The 20955-nt window shown below is 40.6% G+C and overlaps 2 protein-coding genes across 7 annotated transcripts; one reads left to right on the top strand and one right to left on the bottom strand.

Annotated features, from left to right (window-relative positions):
- The first annotated feature begins 3819 nt into the window (after window positions 1-3819).
- On the top strand, window positions 3820-11937 carry LOC124255888. Of its 5 annotated transcripts, none has more exons than XM_046689836.1 (9): window positions 3820-4018; window positions 4853-4906; window positions 5401-5725; window positions 6308-6599; window positions 7508-7642; window positions 8258-8359; window positions 10742-10828; window positions 11567-11680; window positions 11843-11937. In XM_046689836.1, the coding sequence occupies exons 4-9, from the start codon at window positions 6410-6412 to the stop codon at window positions 11851-11853; spliced, it is 639 nt and encodes a 212-aa protein (XP_046545792.1). In that variant the 5' UTR covers window positions 3820-4018; window positions 4853-4906; window positions 5401-5725; window positions 6308-6409; the 3' UTR covers window positions 11854-11937. The 5 variants fall into 5 exon arrangements, with proteins under 5 accessions (XP_046545792.1, XP_046545790.1, XP_046545794.1 ...); XM_046689834.1 differs by lacking the exon at window positions 3820-4018 and adding an exon at window positions 4026-4154; XM_046689837.1 differs by lacking the exon at window positions 3820-4018 and adding an exon at window positions 4384-4512 and having other exon boundaries at window positions 4857-4906.
- A 497-nt stretch (window positions 11938-12434) lies between these two features.
- Window positions 12435-19224, bottom strand: LOC124255882. Of its 2 annotated transcripts, XM_046689825.1 has the most exons (9): window positions 19108-19224; window positions 18782-18844; window positions 17073-17405; window positions 15901-16230; window positions 15132-15242; window positions 14863-14970; window positions 14655-14750; window positions 13118-13231; window positions 12435-12693 (listed from the first exon to the last, which is right to left on the bottom strand). In XM_046689825.1, the coding sequence occupies exons 2-9, from the start codon at window positions 18819-18821 to the stop codon at window positions 12596-12598; spliced, it is 1230 nt and encodes a 409-aa protein (XP_046545781.1). In that variant the 5' UTR covers window positions 18822-18844; window positions 19108-19224; the 3' UTR covers window positions 12435-12595. The 2 variants fall into 2 exon arrangements, with proteins under 2 accessions (XP_046545781.1, XP_046545782.1); XM_046689826.1 differs by lacking the exons at window positions 15132-15242; window positions 19108-19224 and having other exon boundaries at window positions 18782-19032.
- Between the last annotated feature and the right edge of the window lie 1731 nt (window positions 19225-20955).

Here is a 20955-nt window from a genome sequence, read left to right as displayed (position 1 = left end):
CATCTAACGTTTCGACATTGAAATATTGGTTTCCTGAGACGAAAATCAGAAAAAAAACATGCTAACTCACTCACTCATATGTAACGTATGTATATGTCCCTCACTACATGTCAATATAAGTTGTTCACTGGTCTCGAGGGGGACATGGGCTGATGTACCCTCGATGTTTGTTATCTCTTCCATCGATTTGCATTCGGTAAACATCGGTAATTTCCGTACATCATACGCGATTCAATGTTATTCGAGATAAAGAATTACTACTACGAAAGTACCAAATGAGTTCAGCATTCCCAGCGGGGTACATAGAAAATATTACTCGCTTGTTAGCGCGTACATTGAAAATAATAAAAGAGCGCACAGCCAATCAGAAAACGACATTTAGGTGTGAGGCAAGATAATATGCAATGTCTTTTGTTTACATAAACACAGTGAATTTCATTGACCTAGTTACATTCTTGTTCACGAAGCATTTCAGTGTAAACATGTTCACAGTGCCCGTATGTGTTATGTGGAGTGCATTTGTGGGCAAATGATGGGCATGAAAGTAACCATACATTTCAAACCCTCTTTTCCATAGACATTGTCTGCAATCATTTCTCTTTATAGCGCCATTGAGCAATATCTTTTGGAAATAGGCGCTCTATAAATCAATTATTATTATACATGCACATGCGAGTAAATGTTAGTCGTATACGGTGCTATATTAATACACATACATACTGTTTCAGTGTTTGAGCCGGTGAGTGTTTCATCCACTCATATGACGCCGCTTACATGGTATCGTGGACTGCGCCTCTGCATGGAGAGCGCAAGGTTGGTCGTCGATCCCGTGGCTACCATTCCAGCAAACCATAAAAGAAGGTACATGTACTTTTTTCTTACCATGGTTGGCGCTCGGCATTTGCAATACATAACAAAGGCTGTTTGCAGTGGGGTATCCATCTTCGATGTCAAAATCTTGATGAGATTCATTCCCAACCTGATTTCTTAAATTCACTGTTGAAAACTGGATTGGATTGATGGGGATTGCGTGTGCATGTGAGTGTGCGTGTGCGTGTGCGTGTGCGTGTGTTTTAATAGATTTCTGCTCTTGGGTCTCTTTAAGACCACCGTACTTTATTGCTTTCGCGGGTTCTGGATTGCAGATGTGCCCCAGCAACGTTTGCCTAACAGATGCGTTATTGTTAAGTTGTATAGATCGATGTCTCAGTCCTCTTCAGGACTATTGTGTGCTGTCATCAATATATGATATTACTTTGTCATAACAATAGTTGGGAATACCATACCACTGAAGAAATATTGACAAGATTGGCGTACGACTTGAATATGAATTATGCAAGTCAAGCAATTGACGAATAATGATTGGAACGCGAATAACTAATAGGTGATGTGTGAGAGTTACTTGAGGTGAGCATTTTATTGGCAACTGTGGCAACGCTTTCAAATGAACAGGGCCTAAGTATTGCGTCCTTGATACCTTTAAACCTATACAGTACATATGTGGAGGCCCAGTAATTGGTATAAAGTATATCAAGGTCATTATGACCCAGCCTGTTACAACACTGCACAATGTGAAGTTTGTTGGAAGGCAGCCAGACATGTGTTGCCCTGAGTTGGATGTATCTTGCAACCGTGGGTTTGAATCCCCTCTCTGTGATACTACAATAATTTCTAAATCATGAAGAGTGAGTGAGCAAGTTTAGTTTTACGCCGCTTTTGGCAATATTCCAGCAATATTACGACGGGGTCACCAGAAAAGGACTTAACACATTGTACCCTTGTGGTGAATCGAACCCGGGTCTTAGGAGTGACGAGCGAACCCTTTAACCACTAGGGTACCTTACTGCCCAAAGCATGAAGAGACACTGAGATAAAAATGATATCATTAAAACTACAGACTGTAATGCTTTGTTTGTTGGTTAATGCCACACTCAGCAATACTCAAACTTTATAACATCAGTCTGTAAACATACGTGTATTGGACCAGACGAGACAGTAATTTTGTCCATAAAACAAATTTTAAACCGGGGCTTCGCGTTTAGCAAAGTGATGGAATAGAGAGCTTTCCAGAATGTAGTAGAATTGTTCGTAGAATAACTGGCTTCTGCCTTCCTAGTAGAGGCGACATGTATTTCCTATTGATGAGTAAAATACTCATCTCCAGCTTGAGTGGATTAGATGCCACTGTTTATCAAAGACTTTCTTTCCCAAAATATCCTAAAACATTATTTCCATTTGCACGTATTTATCCACGTGCTGTAACCGAAGTCTACGGAGATCCAGCTACATGCTCAAAGTTATATTGTCGTCACCCTCGATGTCGCTGTTGTAACATCATAACTATATACGTATGCAAGAAAAGGTGTGTAACCTTCTGAAAGGACAGTGAGGGAGGGAGGGAGATTTACGCCGCACTGAGCAATTATCCAGCTATATGGCGGCGGTCTGTAAATAATCGAGTCTGGACCAGACAATCCAGTGGTCAACAGCATGAGCATCGATCTGCGCAATTGGGAACCAATGACATGTGTCAACCAAGTCAGCGAGCCTGACCACTCGTTCCCGTTAGTCGCCTCTTACGACAAGCATGGGTTACTGAAGATCAATATTCTAACCCGGACCTTCAAGGGTCCTGAAAGGACAGACTTATGTCCATCTGTTTAGAGTTCAGCGCCACATAAATGTCCCTTTTACTATTATCTTATAACAATTATTATCTTTCTTTCTTTTCTTCTTATTTTTTCAAAATTATACTAAACTTTATTAAATTAGTGTAAATGAACATGATCAAAAACACATATGCCCATTATACAAGATCCTTTCTGGAAATCCTTTCTAGACGCTCTAGTTAACTACTATTCAAATAAATGAAGACTGTTTTGTGCCGCTTATAGAAAGACCAGAAATGGGCTTCGAACATTGTACACACATGTGAGTTCGAACCCATGCTTCCGGTGTGACCAGCAAACGCTTGAACCTTTAACCAAGTCCAACGCTTCAACTTTCGAAACATTGACATGAGATATTTATGAACCCAGTTATTAAATTTAACTAATAAAAGAAATATTCCCTAACAATTAACTAAATATACACTAAGTATAAACGATATTGCTGAGTGCGGCGTACAACTAACCTCACTCACTCACTCACTAAGTATAAACGAAATATCAATGAAGCATTGACTAAATATCATAAACAATAACATAAATGTTGACTTAATATTGATAACAAAAAACCTAAATGCTATCCAATTTGACGAAAAATAAACGAAATTATAAAGATAATTTGATAGCAATGAATACAGAAAAGAGCAATAAATGAAGTGATTATTTGTCTGCATATATAAAGTGTCATTTAGATATTTCGACGTTATATGGATACGGGAGATCCAAAGAACAGTGTACTATATTTCTGGGTGGATATATTAGCAGTTGACGGCGAAATATTCAGCTGGTGACGACAATATATTCAGCAGGTGACCACGATATATTCAGCAGGTGCTGACGTTACATTCATCAGGAACCTTTCGACCTATCAGTTTCTGCTGCAAATATTCCATCACATAACAAACCGTCGATGACACTAATTGACCAACGTCCAGTCCACTAATTGACCAACGTGTTGACCACTAGCCGTACACATGCACGTGCTTGCTGTAGCGTCCCGCTTCACGAATCTTGGCCCAGATGGCGCTAGGTCACGTGACATGATTAAACACCCAGTCACCGCCAAGCGGGATTAATTAACGGGGATATTATCCGGCGGAATTGACACCAACGACTTTCCGTATTCGGGCTATTTATCATACATTTGATAGCAATTATTATCTTGTCTTGTTTAGTGTTGTTTCTTAGTGCTCATGTTTAGGACAAAAATAGAGTCTCATCGACATAGATTGGTCTTCAGCTACGGTGTGCTCACTGTACCAGGAACTTCTCTACCGGTGTTATGGTGATCGGCAATTGTTTGCAAACAATGCTTCGAAACAGCCGACGCCCCTTGGGAATTTCACTGACTGGTAAATAACATGTAGAAGATTTATTATCCCACTCAGAGCCTTGACAGCCTCCAAGGCGGAATCCGCGAACAGTGATCAAGATCACGCATGCCAGACAGTTCTCAACATTTTGACACCGAAACAGTGTGTCACGGAGGTGACATATATAACTAATGTTTATGTGAGAGTAGGTGCGTTTCATGCCTGAAGATGAGTGTGTACATACACGCGTGGGCGCTTGTGCATTGTCCGCAAATGTCTATTTGACTGGGTCATCATGACATGTAGTTGAGACATACAAGCTTATACATAAGATAAGAAAATGAATAATCTATGAGGTACGTACTGTAACGCCCCCGTGCGTGACCTGTCTGATATATGTATACTTCATTCAGCGCAACGCCTAAAACATTAGGCCACCTGGGTACAATCGATCTGTCCCCATTTACTGAGGTCACCTTCAAAGTCATTGATATACAGTATCGATACTGCGTCTGATTATGCTTGGAATGACTGTAAGTTTGTATTTATGAAGTTTCTATAGTTATTATGTCTTCCTTGTGTATGTGTAGCATGCTTGTGTAAGAGGTGTGTTCGGTTGTTGTTTAACGCCGCACTCAGTAATGTCCCAGCTATATCGCGGCGGTATGTAGGTAATCGCGTCTGGACCAGACAATCCAGTGATCAGCATCATGAGCATCGATCAACGCAATAGGAATATGATGGCATTGTATAGAAATGTACATATTTATGTGTTAAATGACTCAGATGATTGACGTATATAATAGATACTGCTGCCATGATAATGTCCACATACAGTAACTGTTTCACATATACGAATGTTCTATGCTTCAGACAGCATGACAATCACAAGTGGGTCTACTGGTTTGACAGCCTTGTGTGCAATATGTAAGTATAGCAATATATCACTAGATAATTGCGTCCTTGACGTGCCAATGCAATGACCTTGCTACTATAACATATAAAAATCTATGATGCGCATTTCCATGTACAAGGCGCATGCTCAAAAATGTATTACACAATCACAATCAATTAATATTACCCCGGATAACCCAAGTTGCCTGTGAGGAGCTAGAAGGTTAATAGTCAGATGACATATCCACCGGGTACCCATTTTCTGCTGGGTGAACAGAGGCAAGTTTGAAGAAACTCACTTGCATAAGGTGAGACCACATGATTCACATGTGCTTCTTTGTGGTGCAGGACTGAATGCCTAGAAACTCTCAGGAGTCAAGCTGCCAAACACGGTCACCCATCCAAGGGCTCTCCGCGCTCAACATTGCTTAACTTCAACTTATCTGTGTTCTGAGCTCTCCGCACAGGACCACACATGGATAATACTGTATGGCCTGGTGTTTTGATGAATGGTACTTCAATTTCAGTTTGCACATGTCAGATTACAGTAGGGGTGCCCGTACAGACCACCGTGGACTGTCAAGCATCTGACTATTTCAGATTTTCCACATTTCTATCGAAGTATCCAATGTAACAGTTGCCCATCTGGAAAACAAAAAAGACCCGGTATTTGTTCCCAACGACAAATACATCTTGAGCAACATCAGCGGGCAACTTACAGACACAGACGTGTATATAAGAGGGACAGCTAACATAGAATGTGAACTCGCAAGTACCATATTTGTGTTTTGTATGGCTACTCAGATTCTGCTTACAAGACTAAACGATTCCAACCGATGATTGAATTTGATGGTAAGACATATGCCATGCCATCTTCACTCGTAAACAGTATTTAAATAATTCAGTAAATTGACACGACAAAACTCCATGACCAACAATATTGACAGCAAACACAGGATTCGTAAGAAGGACCTTGTAATCCACTTGTCCAATTTACCCCCTGAATATTCGTGCTTGAATTGATCTTCAGCAACCTGTGCTTGTCTGAAAAGGGTGGACAGTCTCACCGACTTGTTTAATGCATGTTGCCATATCCCAAGTGGTAGGAATGACAAGTCTTTGTGGATGATCAACTTCTTTATCGTACCATAGCGACGGTTCGGTAGAGATACTTCGCATGAATAGGTATCTATGCCGAAACGTCGTTATTGTACAATAAAAAGAGTTGATCATCCATAAAGACTTGTCATTCCTATTACTTACAACTTCTAGAAGGCCTCTCAAACAGTTTATCCCAAATGGGTTGATCAATGCGTTTGATATAAGTCACTGGAGTGGCTGGTCCAGTCTCAACTATTTACGAACTACAGTCTTATAACTGGAAAATTAATGGGTTAATGCGTTTAACGACAAACAAACACTTATTCATTTCAGTCGGCGTGGACAATATATCTATTACCAGCAGAACAGTTCTGTCCAATGATAGTACATACGTCTCAGTACTGACATGCGCTGGCTGGGTCTAAAGCAACAGAGATGTGGTGGCTATTTGGTTCGTCTGACAAGAAGTTCTGGAAAGCTGATCCTCGTTCCTATACTGTCACCAGGAGAGATAGATCTGGTTGTCATGTGCACGTTTCTAGTGAACTGAGACTGGACGCAGGCAAAGGGCACACGCAGTTCAAGTGTATGTTTGGGTTACAGGAAGTGGGAGAAACTAACCTAGGTATGACTCTTAACATGTATTGCGTTACTAAAACCAATACCTCCACAGTGTTTTTGTTGTCCAAACCAATAAAAGATAGACCCCATTTCCATTATACATCTTGTACACCACTTGTACATGCCACGGGGATACACATTTTGGGAGAAGGGGGTCACACTTTTGAGAGAGGGGTGGGGGTGGGGTGTGTCACACTTTTGAGAAAGGGGGTGGGGTGCATTTTTTCACCCGGTTTCACGAGAGTTTCAATGGTTATTTAATAAACTTTCAGGACAAACTGGGACCTATATCAAGCCTGGCATCAATAACCTAACGGGCAAAATACGATTTTAGATGTGACTAAATAAGTGATTTGAGCCTAACAACTTTGAACAGTAATAGGAAAAACAATACACTCAAGCAGGTGATAGGACATACTTGACCATGATACCTCCATCGCAAGGGATACACGATGGAGCAGCACCACCCTTCAATAAATATTCATGTGCGTATCAAGCATGGTCTTATACGACATAAAAGGCGTTAACCGAGATTCGAACTCACGACTCATAGGTTTCTGGTATGCCTAGTGAACACAGCTGACACTACTCCAACACCCAGCCTCTTCCCTGGGCAAGATAAGGTTGGGTTTATTTTGATATCATTTGACACGTCAACCATATTCTTTTCGAGCCGTCTATTTGTAAAAGTATATTGATGTGAAATGGACGTATCATTAATTGTTTCGAAAGAACACAGATTTTGATGACCAGAATAGTTTTGATAATCGTTCTAATTCTGCTTGATGACCTTTCTATTACTGATAATGTATTGTTGAGTGAGATAATTGCTGATCTTATCCCAATATGTTTCCGTGAAACCGATGCATACGCGTATGCATATATATTTTAATTAAACACTTTAATTGACAGGACCTGAATATACTCTAAGTAGCCATCTGTTCTTCTCGACGGGGATCTTGGTGTACCCTCATTTTATCTTCCTGCCGCCTTTCCGTGATTTCCTTCTGACAAGAAACGTCATTCCTCAAAGTTTCCGAGATCCGAGTAAGACATATTTTTTCTTTGTCACACCCTGCCTTAAGGACAGGATTGAAGTTGTATTTGTATCAGTTGTTGCCGACAGTGCCTCATATTCACAAATGTACCATCGAATATCAGTTTTTTGTTTTGATCAGTTTCCGCCGTGAAGATCCGGGTTAGAATTGATCTTCAGTAACCATTGCTTGTCGTAAGACTGACTGATTGAGTTTAGTTTACGCCGCTTTTAGCAATATTCCAGCGATATCACGGCGGGGGACTCCAGAAATGAGCTTCACACATTTTGCCCATGTGGGGAATCGAACCCGGGTCTTCAGCGTGACGTGCGAACGCCACTTGTCGTAAGAGGTGACAAGCGGGATCAGGTGGTCAGACTCGCTGACTAAGTTGACATATCTTATCATATCCCAATTGCGTAGATCGATGCTCATGCTGTTGATCACTGGATTGTCTGCTCGATTGTGTAACGATACTGCTGAGTGTAGCGTCAATTAAACAAACAAAATAATTTCGGCCACCATCACACATGGGTGTATAGTTTCATTTTGAACGTTCCATCCCGTGTATAGTTTTGAGTTCAAGGTTTCATATAACTCATTTTCCTATTCCCTAATATTTCAGAAACAACGAGGAGCAGAACGCGCAGAGCCTTCATTTCATTGTTTACAGGATTGATCTTTGTTGTATGGTGGGGCATTGTGATTCCTGATGCTCACACCCCAGGTAATTACATGTTAAAGTAAACTTTAAAAAATAGAAGTCGTACTTTATATCATACACACAATAGAATAACAATTACAAGATGGCGTTGATATGTGTACACTTGTAACCTAAGGCAACACTAACATAATATATACTAAGCAGCAAAAGGTACGTCAGTTTGGAATTTTCCTTTGCAGAAACGGATAACTGTCAACTCATTTAATGTGTTGATTGTATATTTTTGACAACATCTCCAACTTACCTGAGCAATGACATTCCTTCCCCAAACCGCAACCTGATCTCGGCGATGGTACGGTGGTCTCCATGTTTTTCATGCAACTCATGCTGCACTTGCTGTTCACAAGGACCAGCCCTATAAAATGCACCCCCAAACCTGGTTGAAACATTCACATTACAACGTCAGCAGGATGCCGCAACTCATTACAGCTGAGAGGAACCAGGCGCTTGGAAGACTTGAAGCTGGCCACACTGCACAAGCCGTTGCCAATCACTTCCAGGTCCGCATTCGGACCATCTACAGGCTGCAGCAACGTTTCCGGGCCACCAACACCACAAATGATCGCCCCCTTACTGGCAGACCAAGGTGACCACAAGACGACAAGACCGCCATGTTGTGCGACAGCATGTACAGAATCCCTTCGTGCAGGCATCCGAAACAGCACGCCAGACAGTGGGAACACACGGAAGACCAATCGGTATTGATACAGTACTCCGACGTCTTAACAGCGGGAACCTCCATTGCCGTAGACCTGACCGTTGACCTATCCTCACCTCGTCATCGGCGTGAACAGTTTGCCCTACAACACCAAAACTGGTGATACAGGCAATGGAGAACTGTTCTGTTCACAGATGAGATTCGGTACTGCGTACCAACTGCAGATGGCAGAACAAGAATATGGCGACGACGTGGCCAGCGTTACTCAGACCAATGTGTTATGGAAAGAGACTCATGGGGAGGTGCAAGCATCATGGTATGGGGTGGAATAAATCTGAACCAGAGAGTGGGTCCTGTGGTGTTCCAGAACCTTGGTCCAGGGAGAGGAGGCGGCATCACAGCGGTGCGCTACATCGACCAAGCTGTCAGACCCCACGTCATACCAAATTTCGCCGGAACATCATTTTCCAGCATGATAACGCCCGGGCCAATACTGCCCGAGCTACACGGGACTTCCTACAGCAGAACGGTGTCAACATTATGCGGTGGCCAGCCCTTAGTCCTTATTTAAACCCAATTGAACATCTTTGGGATGAAATTCAGAAGAGACTGAATAATGTCATACCAAGGCCGAACACAGCCGATTTATTGCGCCAGGCCTATCTCAGAGTGTGATTCCAGGTGCCAATGGCCTTCATCAATCGATTGGTGCACTCCATGCATAGACGCTGTTCTGCAGTTATTGCCGCTTTGGTGGTCACACTAGATACTGAAGTCAAGAGTCTGAATGGTCTGCCAACGTAATGTCTTGGAATTGTGCTGAGTTATTCACTGATGTGTCAGGATATTGTACACAAAAAGGCTTTGATCCGCTTATTATGTCCATTTATGTAATGATTTGATTACAGTGCCTATCTAATTTTGAATTCGTACTGACGTTTTTATTGCTAATTTTCACGCTGCTAAGTATATATGTGCTATGTTGGATTTCTGTTCTATTGAGACAATTTGGCGAGTGGATACGTGTAACATATGTTATAGTTCGGTTTACACTTTCTCAGTACAGTGACCAGTGAAGATCCGCGTTAGAATTGATCTTCAGTAGCCCATGGCTGTCGTAAGAGGCGACTAACGGGATCGGGTGGTCAGGCTCGCTGACATATTTGACACACGTCATCAGTTCCCAATTGCGTAGATCGATGCTCATGCTGTTCATCACTTTATTGTCTGGTCAAGACTCGATTATTTACAGACCGCCGTCATATACATATTATCATAAAATATTGCCGAGTGGCGCGTAAAGCTATACTCACTCACTAACTCACCATCAGTATAGCACTAGTACATAAGTGCTAATACATTTAGTTGAGTATTCGAACCCACACTCTCAGACAGAGCTACCTAATCACCCTCACACAAGGTCAGCGATCTTACCCACATTTTCACAGCTGTCACAAAAATGGAAGTCTGATAATTAGTAGTCGAAGTCAAGTACTTTGTGTACCCCTCTGACAAGTCTAAATCTGCATGGCTGCCATTCCTTCAAACTATGAATATACCATACAAAAAAAGTACTACAATCTGTGCTTTACAGAAATTCTAACCCTAAATTGACCATGTTACATTTGACCATTTTCTAAAGGGCATTGCATATTCGATACTTTCAGTAATCGATATATCGTATACAGATTGACGTACTGTTAAAACATCAATCCATGGTTTTCCAGGGTTCCTGTGTTTTTTCGTTATGGAAGCGGTATTCTTCATTCTTTATGCTGGTGTCCGACTGCTGCCAGAAGGCTTCGAGAAAGACGGTAGGTAGCAGTCATGACGAGTAAAACCCGTGTCCGGGGTTATTCGACCCGCAGACGGTTTCTATCGTATTCATTACTAATTCAGGGTAACTTTTTTTCGTCGGAGAGGTTTGTTATGACAATTAGATCTTGTATCTAAATAAACAATCTGTGGTGGTCTCAACATGATTCTATAAGATTGACTAGTGACGTTGCGATAATGACTATACTAGACTATCAAATGATCATGATTCCAGGATCGTATGACGCGTAATAACCACATTGTTTAGAGAATCTAAAGAAACAGCTGCATCGTATCTGCAGGTTTATTTGATATTAACAGTATTAACATCCACGTGTTCTTTAACAAGGTGTCAAGTGTAAAATATGACCTCATGATGCAGAAAAAATTTCTTTTTTTATATACCGCTCTCAAGATAGGATGAATGATAACGGAATAGATGATCAATAGTATAGGGTTTACGTTGTATTGCCTAGCTATTACAAATTGTAAGGCGAACAAAGCACCCTTCGTGTTTCATTTTAGTGGATGAGTGAGTGAGCGTGTTTGGTTTTAACGCGCTTTATCAATATTCAAGCAATATCACGGCCGGCGACACCAGAAATGGGCTTCACACATTGTGTCTTTTGGGAAAACGAACCCAGGTCTTTGGCGTGACGAGCAAACGCTTTAACCACTAGGCTACCCCACCGCCCCTTTAGTGGATGATCATATGTTTCGCCTATTTATCCCAGCAGATGAAAGACTTCTCTACAACTCTCGAGTGACATTGTCTTGTGGGGCAGTTACAACTCCAGGTATTTGTTGGATGATCATGAGAACTGAGATGCAACTGGAGGTCTCTACACAAGGTATTATACACGTACAATATCATAAACGTGTACAAAGGTCAAATTATATTCGATAATTGTAGTAATATATTAAATGTAACTTTAATAATAGTAACACTACAGTAACGAAGATTTAAGTTCACCTTCTTCATGCATAAACAGAAACATGTTATGTAGTTGCAGAAATTGTCTAGTTGATTTTCACCGTCGGATCGCTCATCGCCTTCGTCTCTGTTTCCAACAAGAGAGAATGGAAGACATGGGATAAGAGAATTTAATAGAAATTAATAGATTCCCGCGATAACATAAGGCACTCTGTACGAAAAATGTCATTATTAACTGTTCGAACGAGGTTCATGGATAGATCCTTGTCAGGAAGCTAAATATCGTGTAACGGATTCATTTTCAATTTATCCAATGGACTAAAAGTCATTGCTGTGACTATTATTATTTGACTTCTCATGTCATCACTTTCAAACAAGCCATAAGCATATTTTCAATTTGAACTAGGTAAAACTACCAAATGAATATCCATGTTGAGGACATGAATCCACCTAGCAAGAACCACTCATTGCATACATCGGTGTGGAGTTCACATAAAAAGACCAACTATTACATACTAGAAGTCTCCCGATGCATATGTGTGTGTGTGTGCGCGCGCGCGTGTGTGTGTGTGAATATGTAAATAAACATTAATGCAAATCCCTTCTTTGGTAGTTCTCTATCAACTTCATGGCCATTGCAAAATAGCTAATTGTACTACAGGCAAGTCAACGTTTTCAGGTACTTTACACTTTATTGACGACAAGGTACCTTAAATACAGTTAGAGAGAAGACATCCTTCTGTGACTATATTCAGTAATAATCTGACTTTGTCCATGCATTCACATGCCATTCACAGCCACATCACTTTATCAAATTTCAACTTCATGCACGTCAGTAATATTTTATCTCCCAATACTTTCCCTCTCGACTCTTTGAGACGCAAACAAATCCGGTAAAACATCCGATCGTCACCATCCAGAAAAAGATCTCTGAAATTGTATTTAATGGAGACAATGTAATAGCAATATATACGGCTCAACAGCTTCCATTAGCATTATGTATTTTGAGGATCTGATTATTAGGTTTGATCAGAAATACTGATGGGAGGCCACTAACGGGGTCGGGTGGCCAGGATCGCTGACTTGGTTGTAACATGTCATCGTATCCCAATTGTATAGATCAATGCTCAGGATGTTCATCACTGGATTGTGTGGTCCAGACTCGATAACTTACATGCAGCCGCCATATGGCTTGTGTATTGCTGAGTGCGGCATTAAACAACAAACAAACAAAGAGAATGAAGCAATGTTAATTGTTTGGCCGGAATTTTAGAAGAAGAATCTACAGCAAAATTAAAGCAATGTTTCCATTAAGCAATCTGTAAACAGATGAAGCGAAGACATCTGCACCTACCAAGTCCTATGATGCTGGTGCCTCCATAACACTTTATCATGATCCAGCATATAGTCGGCGTCATGGTGGCTCCATAGGAAGTGGCTACTCTCAAGTTGTGCAAATATCTCTGATCTGTACACATCAAATGTATGAGTCAGCAAATGTGCACGGGTCTTTATTTTTATCATCCATTTTTAGGTACAAAATCATGACATCAAATAACAGCAAAATATAAAATCATGCATTTGTTTACAGATCTTGGCATATCCCACATTGACAAGCATATTACAACGGATTCCATTGTAAGAAAATAAGCAGGGTCTAAGTTAATATCAATCAAACAATTTATGGCAATCGGACCCGTAAATTTGGTAAAAATACAAGAAGACATTGCATGTTTTTTCTCGACATTGTAAACTTTACTTATTTCCTTTCTGATCATATCGAAAGCTGGCGTACATGTATATATGCGTATTTTAAAAAGAGTAAATTTGACAACTGTTATCAGGAGATTAGGGACTTCGTTCTTTTTTCAGAAAATCCAAATATGATCTACTTTTTATCGATATTCAGTGTTCAATGATATCTGTTCTTGTTCTTATCCAAGTGAAAAGTTGATTCCATATGCTTATAGAATTTGGACAGTCGTAAAAGAGATGAATTCCGCTTTCTGGTAAATATGTACAAAATGAACATAACTTACTCTCTACATATCCCATCTCAAACAAAAGTAGGTTTGTTGCCAAGATTCTATGTACTAAAGAATATTGAAATCATCTAAATTGGATCTAATATAAATCTCTGCACCGTGACACTCCCCCTCCTCCAACTCCGTGAGTATAATCCATCAATATTGGCAATATAAATCAACGAATTTGTCTTACACAGTGAGTTGGAGGCTATTTTCACTCAAAACGATAACGCGACTAAAGATGTTATAGTTATAATTCGCAAAGGGGCGGTGACGTAAACTAATGGTAAAAGCGTCCGCTCGTCACGCTGAAGCTCCGGGTCCGATTCCCTACATGGGTACAATGTGTGAAGCCCATTTCTGGTGTCCCCAACGTGATATTGCTGGGATATTGCTAAACGCGGTGTAAACCCCTACTCACTCAAGTTCGGGTAAAGGTTCAGCGTGTATTACAAGACAAATGTTATTTATAACAACGTTATTCTTTATTTGTTTCTCACGACGTTTCTGGGCTAGTCCTTTCCCTTTCTTCAGGTGGATCTCACAACATTTCTGGGCTAGTCCTTGCCCTTTCTTCGGGTGGATCTCACGACGTTTCTGGGCTAGTCCTTGCCCTTTCTTCAGGTGGATATTGAAATGTGCTGTCATGGTTCTCCAAGTGGATATTGAAGAAGGGACAAGAACTAGCCCAGAAACGTCGTGAGAAACAAATAAAGATGAAGTTTTTATCCATAACATTTGTTTTGTATCACTTCACCAACTTCTAAATGCCTTGGGAGAATTTCGTTCAGCGTGTAGTTGATAGGTTTTGGAAACAGTACCACGTTTCATATACAAGGCCATTGTTAACTGTAGAAATCTTACATTTTTTCTCGAAGCGCTTCGACAAGTTTGCAGAGAACCTCGTTAGGGTGTAGCCCAATATGAAGATAAATTCTATCACAGCACACATGAAATAACCTGCGTAAAGGAAAACACATGTTAAGAAAAAAACACATCAATTAAAACAATTTTGATAACAAGAATATTTTGTTTGGAAATTATGGTTGCCAGACAAATCAGAATCACTAACCTAATGATCTGAGATGATGGTCTCGGAGTACAATCATCCACCATATGAAGAATGTGAGGCCAACAAGAAATGAGATAGCAGTCCGAAATCTGCGCATACACACTTTCCCTGCAAAACACAAAATAATCATGACTAATACCTAAAGATAATCATCATACAAAATTATATCTGGAGACTGACTCAAGATGAAGAACCTTGACAACACATTTCAATTCTCTGCGCGAAGTTGTGATATTCAAGAACAGGTACGTTTCTTCATATATTCCTACCTGGTTCTCGGAAAGTTACTTTGTCACCAAACAGAGCAAATATGCATGGTAAGATGATGAAATGCGTGTACACAAGCATACTCGAGAGAAACAGATGGGTGCTGTGATTATCTGGAAATAGAAATGTAACAGTGCATACTTACTTATTTATACATGTAGATACAGGTAGATTTTGATAACTGACACATTGAAACATTAGGAACATGATGTCAGTACGCACGATCATAACATATCTAATATATTTCGGTGCCATGAAACTAAAGCTTATGACATCCGAAGGATACATGAATGTACATATTCAAATATATATATAAATCGTCAACGCTTGATAATAACCAATGTCGATTATCCGACGAAGCAAAAGAGCCGTGAAACTTGGTATGAATGGATAACTGAACATCAGTGACATCTGGTCACAAATGGGTAAGTAGAATTGGTCTTCAGCAACCCATGCTTGTCCTAACAGGCGACTAACGGGATGGGGTGGTCAGGGTCGTTGACTTGGATGACACATGTCATGGTATCCCATTTGCGTAGATCGATGCTCATGCTGTTGATCACTGGATTGTCCTGTCCAGACACATGTCATGCAAGTGGATGCTCATGAAGTTGATCACTGTCTGGTCCAGATTCGATTATTACAGACTGCAGTCATATAGCTGGAATATTGCTGAGTGTGGCGTTAAACAACAAACAAACACAAAATTGTAAATTAACAAAGTTATGGTCAGAACATTGAGGCATTGTATAAATGTTAAAAATGACAAACCATTGCCACTTCTGATGGTGAGAGAAGTGGACTCAGATGTATTTTCAGCAAAACATGTTAGAGTTATGTCCCCATGTTCAGTGGGCACGTGTACATATTTGCTGACAACATGGAAGGAGCAGTCTGCAAGTGTCAAACTATTTGCTTGAGGACTGTCAACAGGAACAGGAACGTGTGTATCTGTCGATGGTGTATTTGAGTGACTGATCATCCATCGTAGCCTTGTTCTGTTAACCCCAAACACCGCAGAACACGTGAGCAGTATGACGTCGCCTACGCCGTAGGTCTCCTTTAAAGGCGTCTGTGTGACTGAAACGCCTCTTGCAGCAACTACAACGTGAAAACATAGCAACATTACATCTTAACGTAAAACCGGTGTTGATGATTAAAGAATATCTTATTTTAATTCATACATGCCTCTTACATCGAGATAGAGATATACAATAAGTGAGTGAGTTTACTTTTACGCCGCTTTTAATGTTCCATCAATATCACATCGGGGGGACACCGGAAAAGGGCTGCACATATTGTACCCATGTCTAATCGTTCAAAAAATGCATAGACGGGCGCTTCTCGCATAATCTCGTGTGATCTCTTTCACGTAAATATACACATAGCATAAATAAAAGCGACACAAACAGCCATAACCATGTCTCTGATAAGGGGGCGTAAAAGGATGAATTGCTGTCCTCTTATCTGGAGAAAAAATAGTTGGCGAGTTACATTGAGTCAGTGTGTGTTGAAAGCGAGATTAAACACCTTTTGAGCTCGAGTGTCGTAATGGTTGTGAAATCTTAGTATAGCTATTGACCAAGTAAGTCATTTCAGCGATACGTTGGTGAATAACGTTACCAGTTGGACAGGCAGACATGGACAAGCACATTGTGGTTATCCTTCTAGCTAGTTTTCGCATCCATGAAATCCACGGGTCAGCAACCTGTGTCTGTCGTAAGACGAGACCGGGTGGTCAGCATCGCTGACTTGGTTGAAACATGTCATTGTATCCCAATTGCGTATACCGAGGCTCATCACCGGATTGTCTGGTCCAGATTCGATTATATACAGACCGCCGCCATATAGCTGGAATATTGCTGAGTGCGGCGTAAACAACAACAAAACCAGCCAACTTCCATGAACTCAGTGCTAAGTGGAATCGGTCAGTTGTGTCTCACCATTAAATTCCAGGTGCGGTGTGATGGTCAGGTTATTGAATGATGTTTTGTCGTAAGCCATTCCAAATGATTCGCATCGAATATGTTGGGCATCACTACATTCAATGTCGAGGCTTGCTCTTAGAATTCCAGCTTGGTCTGTAATACTGCCAGACTGACTTGTAACAATGCCACTGTCATCCAGAACAGTGACATTGTGGGCACTCAGGCTGATCAAATGTTTAGTGCTGATATTTAGGTCCATCGTGAAAACTGAATACAGCTGTTTACTTTCTCGTTCCCATTTACACTCGACGTCTACTCTCACTGCAGATGCGACTTTCGCCAGCAGAACTAAAGAAACAAAACAACAGGAAAAAGATAAGGCCACACGTGCTAAGGCTAAACATTATAAGCCTTTGATATGTATTAGGAAATGTTTCACAAGTTTTATAATCCCCTAACATTGTGTCCATCATTGTCATTATACCTGTTGAATATTCATGCTATAGTAATGTGTCCATTTATATAGCGCCAAACTCCACACCAGGTTTGCTCATAGCACTAACAATCAATAGCACAGCACATTATTACCCTGGATAACCCAAGCTGCCTGTTAGGCGCTAGAAGGTTATAGTCACATGACATTTTCCACCGGGTACCCATTTTCCTGCTGGGTGAACAGAGGCAATTTTGAATAAAACTCACTTGTCTAAGGTGAGACCACATGTATAACATGTGCTTCGTTGTGGATCAGGACAGTTTTTAGAAACTCTCAGGAGTCAAGCTGCCAAACACGGTCACACATCCAAGGATTCCCCGAGCTCGACCCTGCTTAACTTGACCGATTTGTGACCTGAGCTTCGTGCACAGGACACCACGTCACCACAATACAGGTCAGAATTTGGTAATACGTTAGTAAGGATTATTCGTCGGGACAGGGACCTTTTAAATGCGTTTTATATCTTAGATGTACATTCTGATACTCAGAACCACCCAGTACTGTATCATAATAATTATTGTACAATGCAGTGAAACAAATGCTATTCTGAAAACTAAAATTGTATCAAAAATATTATTCAGAAATAATGCTGGAATCACTGTTCTACTCCTCGGTCTATAACATCTGAGTGGCCTGTGTATCATCACAAGTGTGTCACTAAAGTACCAGTATTAAACAGAAATAGCCTCATGACAAACGACTGGAACGCGGTATATAGTGAATGGATTGATCACCCGTGATAATTCGGGTTAGAATTAATCTTCAAAAAGCCATGCTTGTCGTAACGGGTGATCTGGCTCGCTTACTTGGTTGACACATGTCATCGTATCCCAACTGCGTAGATCGATGTTCATGATGTTGATCACTGGATTGTCTGGTCCAGACTCTACTATTTACAGACCACCGCCATATAGCTGGAATATTGCTGAGTGCGGCGTTAAACAACAAACAAACCAAACAAAAGGACAGATCAGCAATCGAATATGATTTGAGTGTTGCACAATATGCCAAAGTGGTAAAAACACATAACAATGTCGACATGACCATAACTTGTATCTTATTCACTCCTGTTTCCCTGAATGGATTAAATGGCCTTCAGTTAATTGCAGTTATCGTATTAAAATATATAGTAGATCTCCCTGAAGCTGAACCAAGCAATGAATAGATTGTTCCATGTGGTGCAGTGTTTACTGGTTACCTTGCTTACAAACAATGTAAAAGCACTCACCGCAAACAACAACACACAGACGCCGGTAGAGTGCTGTCATGGCCAACACTGCGTGCCAGGTAGCTGTAGAGTAAATGATACTGTATGTTAAACACGGAACAACACAATTTTGTTTCGCAGTGTTAAAACCCTGATAGGTAAAACCATGCAGGGAACGTTTCAGCGTATCTGCTTATCTCACTTCCTAGTAAGCGACCTGTGGTTAAAATCATCATGAGGTAGCAGCTTATAACGAGGTTATATACTGCAGACTATTTATAAAATAAGCTTCATAAACATTTCACTGATAAAAACAAACAAACAAACATTTGAGTGACCTCACTTACCTCGAGTTTCGGTAACCGTGTGTTGATATGCTCCGACTGTCAGCTGTACAGCGTAAGGAATGTACGGCTGCCTGTTTATGCCATAACAATAATAAACACTTCGCGGTGGGTACTAGGCGGCGAGCATTTCAATGTATCTGCGACTCTCATATCTTAGAAACCGATCTGTTTAAAATCCTCAAAGCTATAGCGTATGACGTGGACGGCCAACTGTTTATGCCAGTCCACACGTTTACGTGAGGAGGGCGGCTGTTCTCGTAGTCATGGTGATAACCTCTTGTGAACAAAAGTAAGACAATAAATGTCATTGTATTAAGAACAATCTCACCCATGTAGGCTACATAACGAAAATAAGAAAACATATTTCCATGGATTTGTATCCCATTAATGTTGTATTAATTGGATACAAATCATATTTGAAGCTCACAATGGAATTGGGGAGGTTGGGTAGGCTAGTGGTTAGGGTGTTGACTCGTCACGCCGATGGCCCGGGTTCGATTCCCCACAAGGGCATTTTGTGTGAAGCCTATTTCTGGTGTGCCCCGCCTTGTCATTGCTGGAATATTGCTAAAAGCGGCGTAAAACTAAACTCACTCACTCACAATGTAATTGATGAGTCAGCATGAATTCATCATGAATACAATCAGAGGAAGACACACATTAAGAAGAAACATTCGCAGTATGGCTAGGCTGGATGTGGGAAACAATCAAATAGATTTAGCAATTGCAGAACAGTATTCTGCACATGCAGACAATTAAACTATAATTACAATGACAACAGTACTATCAGGGATGTTATTAAACCCGAATACGTTATCGTATTCACACATATAACTGGTAATAGGTAATATAACTGGCTTTAGGTAGTGTTTCACTACAGAGAGACATATACACACGTACGCTCATAGATTTAGAAATTTAGTGATAACTCCAGATAACTCCCAGTTTTATGGTTGGTGGAGTACAAATGAAATTGCAAGGCTGTCAAAAGCCTCAATGAATCGTTTGCATGGGTTGACAAACTGCGAACGGATCAGTCAATAATGCAGCTGCATGTAACATTCAATGTTTTGTGACCGTGCAGCCATTGAAGCGCGGATAGAGCAGTTAACAACAGAAGGCCCGGGGATTTAAATCCATTGGGAATACAATGAACAACAGATGAATGAATGTCAACATGACATTTGACATTGAAGTAAAGCAATTTAGAGTCTTTCTCGATTGCCAAGTGAGGGAGTGAGTGAGTTGAACGTTTGTGTGTGTGTGTGTGTGTGTGTGTGTGAGAGAGAGAGAGAGAGAGAGAGAGAGAGAGAGAGAGAGAGAGAGAGAATATGTAAATAAAATAAACATGAACGCAAATCCTTTCTTTGATAGTTTTTTATCAGCTTCAAGTCCATTGCAAAATGGCTAATTTTACTATTGGTAAGTCATTTATTCACGACCAGGTACCTCAAGTACAGTTCGAGCGAAGACATCCTTCTGTAACTCTATTCAGTAATACTCAACAGACTTTGTCAATACATTCACATGAGAGATAGAGAGATCTACGGAACGATATTCAAACATTTATTAATTTGATTTTCAGTCCTTCGTAGAAGAGCCAGGGAAATATTTGATAATAATGCATTATATACTAAATGTAAACTGATTACACTGTTGCCAGATATTTAATTATGTCGCAGCATCCATACCCGCTTCAGCTCATCGTTATGTGACTATATAAGCTTCAAACCTTCTCTAATTGACAACCGAATATGTGAAATATATGTACGATTCTGATCTGGACCATTGTGAACCAAGATAAGCAATAGAATAGTTTACAAAACGGCAAAATGTGAGGAAATGTGT

Source organism: Haliotis rubra, unplaced genomic scaffold, assembly GCF_003918875.1.
Source record: "Haliotis rubra isolate DU_JTF1 unplaced genomic scaffold, ASM391887v1 Scf610, whole genome shotgun sequence".
NCBI lineage: Eukaryota > Metazoa > Mollusca > Gastropoda > Lepetellida > Haliotidae > Haliotis > Haliotis rubra.
Note: the sequence above shows the minus strand (reverse complement) of the source record. Positions and strands in the feature narration are given on the sequence as shown.